Source organism: Schistocerca gregaria, chromosome 10 (assembly GCF_023897955.1).
Source record: "Schistocerca gregaria isolate iqSchGreg1 chromosome 10, iqSchGreg1.2, whole genome shotgun sequence".
NCBI lineage: Eukaryota > Metazoa > Arthropoda > Insecta > Orthoptera > Acrididae > Schistocerca > Schistocerca gregaria.
In genome coordinates, this window is record NC_064929.1 from 202,812,782 (window position 1) to 202,825,816 (window position 13,035).

Genomic DNA, 13,035 nt, shown 5'->3' on the forward strand with positions numbered 1-13,035 from the left:
AGGAGAGCTTCTGTAAAGTATGGAATGTAGGAGATGAGGTACTGACAGAAGTAAAGTTGTGAGGATGGGGTGTGAGTCGTGATTGGGTAGCTCAGTTGGTAGAGCACTTGCCTGCAAAAGGCAAAGGTCCCGAGTTAGAGTCTTGGTCCAGCATACAGTTTTAATCTGCCAGGAAGTTTCATATCAGCGCATACTCCGCTGCAGAGTGAAAATCTCATTCTGGAAGATTTACTTTACTTTTTTTCATGGCTGTAAATGAAGGTTTCACATTGTTCCAAGTTCACCTAGAATGAGAAAATGATACACGAGGTCTGGGAAAAATGAAACAGCAATTTTTATATTTCTTAAAGAATTTTTATTTACTCATCAACATTAACTTTTCCCCTTTCACAATAATCCCCGTCAGATATTATACCTTTGTGCCAGCACTTTTTCCAATCTTGGAAACGCATGTGGAACTCTGCTATTGTTATGGCATTCAGCTCCTTCAGCGATTCTGTTTTTTCTCGTCAACGGTGGCAAAACGATATGGTTTCACGATTCTCATGTCGCAGGCAAAAACGATGGCTGAGACAACATAACAGTTTTGCTGTTTTTTGCCAAAAATCATGAACAAGCAGTGAGGTGCGAGTCTAACAATTGTCGTGATGCAGTATACATGAGTGGTTCTGCCATAATTCTTGTCGTCTTCTGTGGATTGCTCTTCACACAAGTGGTCCGTAACTTCCAGGTAGTATTCCTTACTGACTATTACCTCAGGCAGGAATTCATTATGCACTATACCATAGAACGAAACAGTGAGAGTAACCTTCACATGTGGTTGCACTAACCAAATTTTTTTCGGTCTTGGCTCTTCGAGCAGTTTCTATTAATATGACTGGATCTCAGTTTTTTTGTCATACCGTACACCCTTGTTTCGTTACTTGCCATAACCTTCTTTACAAGATCTTAATTATTGGCAACTTCATTCAGCAATTCCCGAGCGATGTCTGAGCGACATTGTTTTTGGTCAAAATTCAAGAATTTTGGAGCAAACTTCACTGCAATATGTTTCATGCCCAAAACATCTGAAAAAATTGCTTGGTGTGAGCCAAAGGATAGACTGATATCGTCAGCAATGTCTGTGCTAGTCGTTCGGCGATTTTCTAGAACCATTTTCTTTATTTCATTCACATTGTCATAAGGATGGTTAGGGTGTGTGCAAGCTGTGTGTGGGTGCAGGAGGAGCTCGTAGCAATTTGCGAACAGCTGAATGCACTTCTGGCTACAGTCAGTCACTTTCAGGCTGCTGCCTCGGGTTGTGGCGGTGGCGGAAAATCTTATGGGATACCTACAGTGCCGCTTGTGTCACCCATGGGCTCTGTTTCCGAAGCACCTCCGAGGGGTACACAACGTGGTGGATCCGACCTCACAGCAGGGTGAGTGGCAGGTGGTAACATTTCCACGTCGCTTGAGGCAGAGAGTGAATATGGAGACTGGCCACCTGGTCTCATGCATTCACCCTGTGAGTGGACAAGTGACCGCTCCTTCAGCAGGGTCCAGGCAGGCACAGAGAGGGGGTGGGGGCACGAGTTTACTGGTTACTGGGAGCTCCAACATTAGGGGTGTTATGGAGTCCCTTAGGCAGACAACGGTGAGGGCTGGAAACAGAGCCAAGATATGGAGGCGGCTATCGGGGATTTTTATGACCCTTGATAGGTCAGTAGTTCTCTGCACAAGAGAGCAGCTAATCATGGAGCACAGTACTTGTGAAATGCACATGAAGGTTTTTTAGGCTAGATGACAGTTTGAGGTTCTCTGATGAACACTCTCCAGTCAATATGCAGCAAGTGAAGTCGGACCGCATTGAGAGTAAAGACAGTTTGACTGTCAAAGTTTTATCAGTAAATTGTTGAAGTACTCATAATATAGTTCCAGGGAAGTTCTCGCACTCAGATCATTCTTGGGACTGAGAGCTGGCTGAAATCCGAAGTGGAAAGCTCTGAGATATTTAGCGAGTCATGGAATGTATATTGGAAATACAGATTAGAGGCCATACGAGGAGGAGTGTTCATTGCAGTTGTCAAAAATATGGTCTCTATTGAGGTCAAAATAGAGTGTGAAGTTACCTGGTCGCGTATAACAGGTGCAGGTGAATCCAAGTTAATTATTGGATGTTTTTACCGGTCACCGATTCTGCTATTCAAAGATAGTCTATAGTCACTAGGGTGCAAATACCTAGATCGTGCAATACCAGTTGAAGGCAACTTTAACCTACCGAGTATAGACCGGGATGCCTATGGACTTATTGTGGGGGGTACAGACAGACAGCTGTGCAAGATACTTCTGGACCATTTTCTGTTTTGAGCAGCTTGCTCGGCAGCCCATATGCACTAGAAATATCTCGCACCCTGTAGCTACGAATATTGTTGTTGTTGTTGTCTTCAGTCCTGAGACTGGTTTGATGCAGCTCTCCATGCTACTCTATCCTGTGCAAGCTTCTTCATCTCCCAGTACCTACTGCAACCTACATCCTTCTGGATCTGCTTAGTGTATTCACCTCTTGGTCTCCCTCTACGATTTTTACCCTCCACGCTGCCCTCCAATACTAAATTGGTGATCCCTTGATGATGCCTCAGAACATGTCCTAACAACTGATCCCTTCTTCTGGTCAGCTACGAATAGGCTGGAGCTTATCAACAGTGTTAGCATAGAAGCAGGGATTAGCGATCATATTGTCATTATATCAACTGCGGTTACGAAAGTTGATAAATCAAGTCAAGAAGGCTAGGAGTGTGATTGTGCTAGATAGAGCAGATAAGCAGTTGTTAGCATTTCACTTACACAATGAACTAAAATCACTTAGTTCCAGTGACATGGACATAGAGGGATTATGGGCAAAGTTTAAGTGGTCTGGAGAGTTATGTGGTTAAGGGATGGAAAACACCAACCACAGTTTAATAACAAAATTTGTAAGATGCTGAGGAAACAGAGGTTGCTACAATCATGGTTCAAAAGAGAATGCAGAAATAATGACAAGCAAAACTTATTAAAGATTCACACGTCATGAAAAATCTATGTTAAAACATAGAACTAGCTTCCATTCAGTCCCTTGTTGACCAGTCTGGTGTGGCAGTTGAAGATAGCAAAACAAAAGTTGAAGTATTAAATTTCACGTTTGCGAAATCTTTCACACAGGAGAATCATACAAATATACCATCATTTGACCATACCATTGCACAGACTCTCATCTGGATAACATTCTAGTAAGTATTCAGTTTTACAAAAAGTACTCTAAGGCCCCTTACCTAGGTTGCATTTATCATGAATCTCTTGCCCAGTACAAAATTACAGATCAATACCCCTAACATTGGTTTGCTGCAGAATCCTCGAACATATTCTCAGTTTGAATATAATAAAGCTTCTTGAGACTTAGAAGCTTTGTTGAAGAGTCAGCAAGGTTTTTAGAAAGCATTGCTCTTGTGAAACTGAGCTTGTCGTTTTCTCACAATACACATGGTGAACTATAGATGAAGTCAACAGATTCCATATTTCTTGGTTTCTGGAAAGCATTCGACACGGTACCCCACTGCAGGCTGTTAACAAAGGCATGAGTACATGGAGTAAATTCACAGCTATCCGAGTGGTTCAAAGACTCCTAAAGTAATAGAATCCAGTATGTTGTCCTGGACGACAAGTGTTAATCAGAAACAATGGCATCGTCAGGAGTGCCCAGGGAAATGTTATAGTAACACTGTAGCTCTCTATATACATAAATTATTTGGTGGACAGGGTAGGCAGCCATCTGGAGTTGTTTGCTGATGATGCTGTGCACGGTAAGGTGTCAAAGTTGAGTGACTCCAGGAAGTTATAAGACACCTTAGACAAAATTTCTAGTTGGTGTGATGAATGTCAGTTAGCTCTAAATGTGGAAAAATGAAAGTTGATGCAGAAGATTATGAAGAACAAACCTGTAATGTCCTCCTTAACACGGTAAAGTCAGGTAAATATCTGGGCGTAATGTTGCAAAGCAATATGAAATATTCTATGTTTTTTGATCTCCAGTGTGAAGCACCGGAAGATTAATGCAGTTTCATCCCCCTCACTACACGCACTATACAAAGGGGCTTCTTCCCTCCCTCCACCCCCCCCCCCCCCCCACCATCCATTGTTCGTAGGTGTTCCTTAAAGTTCCCATGGTATTTCACTACATTTATATATATACTCCACAAGCGACTGTACAGCGCACCATAGTGGAGGGCACCCTGTACCACAACTGGTAGTTTCCTTTCCTGCCCACTTGCAGATATAGTCAGGGTAAAAAATGACTGTCTATACACCTCCGTATGAGCCTTCATTTCTTGTACCTCATCTTTACAGTCCGGTCCCTAAGCGAAATCTATGTTGGCGGCAGTACGATAATTCTGCAGTCAGCTTCAAATGCGGACTTTCTAAACTTACTTGGTAGTGTTCTTCAAAATAAACATCTTTTACAACCCCAGAGTTGTTCAGGTGTCTGAATAAACAAAGATGCTGCAGTCATTATAGTGCCTGCACCAATTATCCCCTGCACGTACACTGACGGCAGATATTTCCGACCGGAATACTGAGGCCAACTTCTGTGGACAGATGCTCTCTCTAGTCTTAGCTGTATTCTGTAAAACCTAGCACCCATACCTTTGTTTTGATCCATGGGTAAACCAGAATATGTTTCAATTGTTACAGTAAAAGGTTTATCAAAGCAGCTGGAAGTTATTATATGGTAATTATTTCACCAAACGATCCTATATTTACCACATCCCCCATATTGGTGTGGTGGATTTTAGGATAGAATATCCAAAAGTTACCCAGTAGTTTGCAGTTTTTAGCTTGACTGATACTGCCACCCCTCTATTTTACCCCACAGGTGTAATAGGGGCACATGCTGCACTGCAGGGTCTCCCTTACAGCAATGGGTGAACTGCTAATTCCACCTCTTAAGGCTAAGCACAGCAGTGTCTCAGTGTCTGCAACTCTCCAAGCTCCTTACCTGCCACCTTCTATTCTACTTTGCGTTCTACCACACTGCAGCATAAATGATCATAGGTCTTATTACAATGGTGGGTATCCAGAGAGAATACCTCTCTCCAAGGTCGACCATAACATGCAGAATATGGTAGGGAAAGGTGAAGCAGCACAAAAGAGGAATTTTTTACCACATTTTGGGGAGCTCTATTCTTTCTCACTACTTTCTAATAGAGAAGGTGATTCTTTTTACCACAAATGGTATCACCTATAAATTAGATTTGCCTTTCACACACACACACTAAAAAACCTTGATATGCCTGCTGGATACATGACAGGCAGGATGTAAGAAATGCCAGTGTTCAATACTGTTATCACAGCTACTATTGTAGGTTTACCGTACTGCTGTTTCCTGCTATCTCAAAGAATCTCTACACATTTAAAGATATGTGATTTTGAGAGACAGTGAGTTGCCAGTAATGGTATGGATCTCCCTCTACCATGTAATATATCTTGCATAGCCTGTATCACTACTGAAACATGTACATAAATTGCAGCTTGTATCACTACTGAAATGCTTACAGCTGCCTATATGAAATGTGTGTCTGTGGCATAGGCACCCAATCTGATATGGGTGCAGACTTTTAGTCATTACACAATTCTCACACATTTCTAGTAATGGCTATCTGCAACTCCACTATCTTGACTGTAAAACACTGCAGAGGGAGAGGCAGGCTACTTTGTGCAACCTTGTACCTTGTCCTATGCAAGGGACAAGGACATGTATGGATGAAGAACTCTTGCACATCCCCCTGATAACCTTTCTTCGAGTGTCAGCATCAACAACAAGAACAGGTAATCTGCTGGGTGTTTTGTTGTGCCGTACCTGTTTGAGGGAGTTGAGAGCGAGAGCAAACTCCTGGGCGGACTGCCTGATGGACTCGCCACCCTCAGTGCCGGATGGTCCCTGCAGAGGTGAAGAGGCCTTTGGGTTGTCCAGAGGTGAAAATCCAGTAGCAGGTGCCACCTGCCCAGTCCACGTATAGCCTCCTGCAACATGAGGCAGAAATACCAATACTATTATTCTAATAATAAAATAATTATACTAATTTTGTGAACTGAGTAAACCCTGGGTGACCAGAAGGCTGTACTGATGCACCCACTAACAAAAATGGAGACGGAATTGATGTTCATATGAGGGTGGTTTGAAAAGTTCTCTGAACAGAATAGGAAAAAAGTACTTACTTCACTGAAACTTTATTTTATTTTTCAATGTAGCCTCCTTGTAGATTAATGCACTTGGTACAACGATATTCCACTGCATTGATCCCATCTCGAAAATGAGTTTCCTCCAGGCCTGCAAAATAGTTGTCAACTCCAGCTATCAATTCTTCATTTGAAGTGAATCTCCGTCCACTGAGAAAAATTTTCAGTTTTGGGAAGAGATTAAAGTCTGGTGGAGCTATATCAGGTGAATAAGGTGGGTGTGGCAACAATTCATACCTCAGTTCGTGCAATTTTACCAGGCTGATGGCACATGTGTGGGCGCGCATTGTCTTGATGGAAGATGACTTTCTTCCTCACTAAACCTGGCCTTTTTTCGTGTACCTTTTGCTGCAATTTGTCCAGGAGGTTAGCATAGCATTCTCAAGCAATTGTTTGCCCAGTGGGGAGATAATCTACAAACAGAATCCGTTTCACATCCCACAACACTGATGCCATGACCTTTCCCACCAAAGGAATTGTCTCTGCTTTCTGTGGTGGCGGAGAATCGGCATGTTTCCACTGCTTTGACTGGTATTTTGTCTCTGATGTATAGTAGTGCACACAAGTTTCATCTCTGGTCACAAACCGGCGCAAAAAAACCTTGCTCTCTTCTCCTTAAATGGGCCAAACATTGTTCCGATATTTGCGTATTTGATCCAGTGTCAAAGAGCTGTGGCACCCACTTGCAGATAATTTTTTCATTTCTAATTCTTCAGTTAGAATGTGATGTACCCTTTCAGATGACATCTGACAAGCTTGAGCAATTTCATGCACTTTCACTCAGCGATCCTCCACCGCCATTTTGTGCATTTTTGCAATGATTTCTGGTGTAGTGACACATCTTAACTGACCACTGCGTGGATCATCATCTAAGCACTCCCGACCAAATTTACATTCATTTGTCCACTTAGCAACAGTTGAATATGAAGAAGCAGAGTCCCCCCAGTGTATTCTTGATCGATGTAAATGACCTTTGCTTTCATACGTTTCTTTACGTAGTACTTAATCACTGCTCAAATCTCTTTTTTTCCATCTTCGCAAATCACTATGCGGGAACAACAACAGAGCCACGTCACTGCCACAGCTCTGTTCCAAGAGCACTGACGTGGCACGTGTTTACAGGCAACAGTCCAATGAATTATCACGTGAACAACTCGTTGTGCTGGCGCTGACCTCTCATCTCATCTTCACAATCTTTGAAAAAGTGATATGTTGGCTCTGCAAATCATACAAATGAAGATAACTTGGGAACTAAAAGAACCATTCTTGTTGATTATTCATAACTAGGTGCAGAAAAAATTTCTCTTATTTCATGGCCAATTTGTTGTTATTTTTTCCAATCCCGGTGTTATTTTTCCAGTGTCAGTACAATTTTTTCACCAAATTTGATAATATTTGGTTACCTTTTTTGTCAATTGCATTGTTATTATTATGAATGTCAATACTATTTCTTGCAATTAGCATTGTTGTTTGCTAAATTCAAATTTTTTGCAAATTTCCAAGTTATTTCTTGCCAAGTTCAGTATTCTTTTCAAATTAAATAGTTATTTTTATGAAATTCAGTTTCATATTTTTCCTTATTTCTGTGTTTTTCCCAAATTTTATTTTATTTTTTGCCAATTTTGGCATTATATTTAGCAATTTGTGTTACTTTTTGGCAGTTTTGGTATTTTTTTTGACTAAATTGGCTTTAATTTTTGCCCAATTTGGTCTTTATTTGATGCTACTCTTCAGATTTGGCCACATTCAGTGGTTTTCTTTTTTTGCCAAATCTGTTTCTTTGCATATTTCACTGTTTTTGTTTTAAATGCCAGTTTTTTAGCATTTTTTTTGTGCTATTTTTGACGTCACATCGTAGTTCGTTACATGGGAAATCAATTGTCATTTTAAGATTACGCACAAACCTCAGCCCCAAGGGAAAAACATGCAAAATCCAATTTAAACATTCAAATACTGGTAAACCTGTTCTCAAATTTATAACATTTTGTTTATACAAGAATAGGAAAAAATTTGCAATATTTCATAAAGTCACTGATTTCACATTATTTTGCAGAAAACTGACAACTTTGCATTACTTTACATGTTATCGTTAGTGTTTTTGAGAAATTTTCCTGTCTAATCACAACTATTTCCCTTTCTATTCTGTTATTTCACCTTCATTTTGGCTATTTTGGATGCTACAAAATGTACTCTACTCATGTAAATAAACTACAAAGCAGAATCACACTCAACACATCTGTCATACATTTACCCAGCTGGTTTAACTCACCGAGTGTTTTGTACATCATCGTTAGGAAGAGGCACATGATGATCGGAGCAACATACTGGATAGTCACCACACACATGTAGTAAAACACAGCAGCTATCTGGAAAGAAAAGAAAAATAATAATAATAATAATAATAATAATAATAATAATAATAATAATAATAATAATAATAATAATAATAATAGCAACACTATCTCCCAAGCCACAATTTTACAAAATAAAGCTAGCAATACTATAAATTTGAAACTTTCAAAAACTGAGAAAAACACACTTATTTTCACAACCACTGGATCGTTACTCTCTCTTGCCAACTATAATGATTACATACAATAATTTTGTGACAGTTAAATATATTTAGCTTCAAAGCAATTGCAAGAGTTACTAGCACCACACACCTAGTTGGCAGTGTATCTCATGATTCCACAACAATTTGAAAATAAAAATACTTGCCTTTAATATTATGTGGATAGTCCTTGGGTTTATTTCATAAATCAGACACTTGTGTGAGGGTACACTTGTTTTATGCATCCATATTCAGCCAGACAGTAGTCTGACAGAGAACTTGATACAACAACAACAAACCTAAAGAAAATATCAAGCCAAAGACCCATGAGGACACTGCCAGACATCAACTTATGTTTTCTAAACAATTAACTCTTTTTTAATTGTTAGATAAGAGTTACAACTAGTTTATTACGCTGTAAAGTCTTTTATAAAATTTCTTACCCATTAAATTTTCTCATATATTATCATCAATAATTTTACAATAAATATCAAAAGCCATGTAGATGAAATAGGTAAACAAGCAGAAAATATGCAACACTTTCTGGACAGCTGTAGTGAGATTTGAGACTTTCAGAGATGACGATCAAACAACTGGTGCCAAATAAAAGAATACAACACTAAGCACAGCGAATAGGTGAAAAACATTTGGTCATCATAAAGGTTGTAAGCTTATCGTAGTTCATAGAGAGCCGACTAATGAAATAAGAAATAAAATTTAAAAAACTGCAATCTTTTATAAATTGACATTTCGAATATAAATATGTAATTATTTATTCATATGAGTTACGTATTATATTTGTTGTTTTTGTGGTCTTCAGTCCAAAGACTTGTTTAATGCAGCTCTCCATGCTACTCTATCCTGTGCAAGACTCTTCATCTCTAAGTAACTACTACTGCAACCTACATCCTTCTGAATCTTCTTACTGTATTCATGTTATGGTCTCCCTCTACAATCTTTACCCTACACACTTCCCTTGATTGGGGATCCCTTGATGCCTCAGAATATGTCGTATCGACCAATCCCTTCTTCTAGTCAGGTTGTGCCACAAAGTTCCCTTCTCCCGAGTTCTATTCAGTACCTCCTCATTAGTTATGTGATCTACCCATTGAAATAATACTGTATCTCATTGCTACTGATCAGAACCCCTCAGAGAGCATTAAAGATAAACACCAGTCCTAATTGCCTGATTGTAACGAGATCTGTTTCCAAATTACATACAAAAATAACCACTATTTCAGTATACATATAATTCGAAAATGATGCTTTGCTGATTAACATTGTTCTTATGTGAAAAACACAATGTAAATGTGAAATTAATACTGTAACTAATCGAAAGAAATGGAGCACATGGTCAGGATGTACCAGTAAACCTATCAGTATAAAATTACTACAGTGAATTAAATACAACATATAAATAAAGCATGTTAATTGAATGTCCGGTATAAGTTAGCACTAAAATTCAGGCACTAGTAGATTTGTTATAAACAAATTTAGAAATGTAATTGTTACCTGTAACATAAGTAGTCAGAAAATGTTATATTAACTCTTAACTAAGTTGAAAATAGGTTCACCTTGTTCAGCACTGAGATTGCAAATTTTTAGCAATGTGTATCTCATATTCGGTTAAACTTTTAATTGTGATTTTACATAAAATTGTAATTTTGTTGTAGGTAATTGTTAACAAAAGTATAAATAAAGGTCATGCAGGCGCCTTGGGGCACTCGTTTTTTGGCTAGGATTGTGAGCAAATGTATTGTAGGCTCACTCGTTTGTTGATTGTTGTGAACTCTGTGTCGTTTGATGTCAACTTTGGATACATGTGATGTAACTGGTACAGTTCACCAGGCTCGGACACCAGAGTCCTGGAAATATATTGGTGTTAAAACTGCACTGTACTTTGGAATTTATTTGGGAGTTGTCCGCAATCCTTTTCATAGGCTGCACAGCGACGAGACAAATCCAGGAATTTTACAACACCCCTAGAGCTAAACAACTCTCAATGTTGGTAGAATTGACATGAAAACAACAGCGCATCGACTGGTCATTTCACTCCAAAGTCAAAACATTTGCAATGCGGAGGTGGAAAAATATAAACATCTCTCCATCTAATCTACAGCATTCTTCTGTAATACCACATTTCAAAAGCTTCTATTCTCTTCTTGTCCAAACTATTTATCGTCCATGTTTCACTTCCATACATGGCTACAATTTTAGAAATACTGTCAGAAAGGACTTCCTCACACTTATTATCTATACTCAATGTTAACAAATTTCTCTTCTTCAGAAACGCTTTCCTTGCCTTTGCCAGTTTACATTTTATATCCTCTCTACTTCGAGCATCATCAGTTATTTTGCTTCCCAAATAGCAAAACTCCTAATCTACTTCCCTCAGCATCACATGATTTAATATGACTACATTCCATTACCCTCGTTTTCCTTTTCTTGATGTTCATCTTTAATCCTCCTTTTAAACCACTGACCATTCTGTTCAATTGCTTTTAAAGGTCCTTTGCTGTCTCTTACAGAATTGCAATGCCATCATTATTTCTTCTCCCTGCACTTTAATTCCTACTCCAACTTTTTCGTTTTGTTTCCTTTATTGCTTGCTCAATATACAGATTGAATGACCTTGGGCATAGGCTACAACCCTGTGTCTCTCCCTTATCAACCACTGCTTCCCTTCTGTGCTGCTTGACTCTTATAACCACCATCTGGTTTCTCTACAAATTGTAAATAGCCTCTCACTCTTTATATTTTACCCCTGCCACCTTCAGAATTTGAAAGAGAGTATTCCAGTCAACATTGTCAAAAGCTTTCTCTAAGTCTATAAATGCTGTACACGTAGGTCTGCCTTTCCTTAACCTATCTTCTATAAGTTGTAGAGTTGTTATTGCCTCTTGTGTTCCCACATTTCTCCAGAATCCAAACAGATCTTCCCGAGGTTGGCTTCTACCAGTTTTTCCATTCTTTTGTAATGGACTCGCGTTTTTATCTTGCAACTGTGACTTATTAAACTGATAATTCGGTGATTTTCACACTGTCAGCACCAACTTTCCTTTGTACTGAAATTACTACATTCGTCTTTAAGTCTGGCAGTATTTTGCCTGTCTCATACATCCTGCTCACCAGATGAAAGAGTTTTGTCATGGCTGCCAGTCGCAAGACTATCAGCAGCTAACGGAATGTTATCTATTCCCAGGGCCTTGTTTTGACCTAAGTCTTTCAGTGTTTTGTCAAATTCTTCATTCAGTATCTTATCTCCCTTCCTCTTCCATTTCCATAAGGTTGCCCTCAAGTACATCACCCTTGTATAGATCCTCTATATACTCCTTCCACCTTTCTGCCTTGCCTTCTTAGAACTGATTTTCCATCTGAGCTTTTTGTATTCAAACGCGTGGTTCTCTTTTCTCCAAAGGTTTCTTTAATTTTCCTGTAGACAGCATCTATCTTACTCCTAGTGATATGTGCTTCTACATCCTTACAGTTGTCCTCTAGTCATTCCTACTTAGCCATTTTGCACTTCCTGTCAATCTCATTTTTGAGACATTTCTATTTCCTTTTGCCTGTTTCACTTATAGCATTTTTATATTTTCCCCTTTCATCAATTAAATTCAATTTCTCTTGTGTCACCCAAGGATTTCTATTAGCCCTCATCTTTTTATGTACTTGATCCTCTGCTGCCTTCACCATTTCATCTCTCAAAGCCACCCACTATTCTACTCTATTCTGTTCCCCTGCTCTTGTCAATCGTTCCCTAATATTTGCTCTGAAACCCTTTACAACCTCAGGTTCTTTCGTTTTTTCCAGGTCACATTCCCTTAAATTCCCACATTTTTGCAGTTTCTTCAGTTTTCATCTACAGTTCATAACCAATAAATTGTGGTCAGATTCAACATCTGCCCCTAGAAATGACTTAAAATTTAGAACACGGCTCCGAAATCTCTGTCTTACCATTAAATAATCAGTATGAAGCCTTCCGGTGCTCCAGCTGTCTTCCACGTATACAACTTTCTTTCACAATTCTTAATCCCAAGTGTTAGCGATTATTAAATTATGCTCTGTGCAAAATTCTACTAAGTGGCTTCCTCTTTCATTTTTTCCCTAGTCCATATTCACCTACTAATGTTCCTTTTATTCCTATCAAATTCCAGTCCCCTGTGACTATTAACTTTTCATTCACCTTAACTACCTGAATTGTTTCTTTCATCTCGTCATACATTTTCTCAATCTCC

General features: G+C 39.1%; 1 protein-coding gene across 1 annotated transcript in view; it reads right to left on the reverse strand.

Annotated features, from left to right (window-relative positions):
• The window catches only part of LOC126293643 (transmembrane protein 161B), an 86,968-nt gene that overhangs the window by 12,503 nt on the left and 61,430 nt on the right, over positions 1 to 13,035 (reverse strand). The window contains exons 10-11 of the mRNA XM_049986920.1: positions 8,519 to 8,615; positions 5,870 to 6,033 (exon numbers count right to left, since the gene is read on the reverse strand). Of these exons, the coding sequence (XP_049842877.1) occupies positions 5,870 to 6,033; positions 8,519 to 8,615 (261 nt within the window). The remainder of the gene's footprint in view (positions 1 to 5,869; positions 6,034 to 8,518; positions 8,616 to 13,035) is intronic.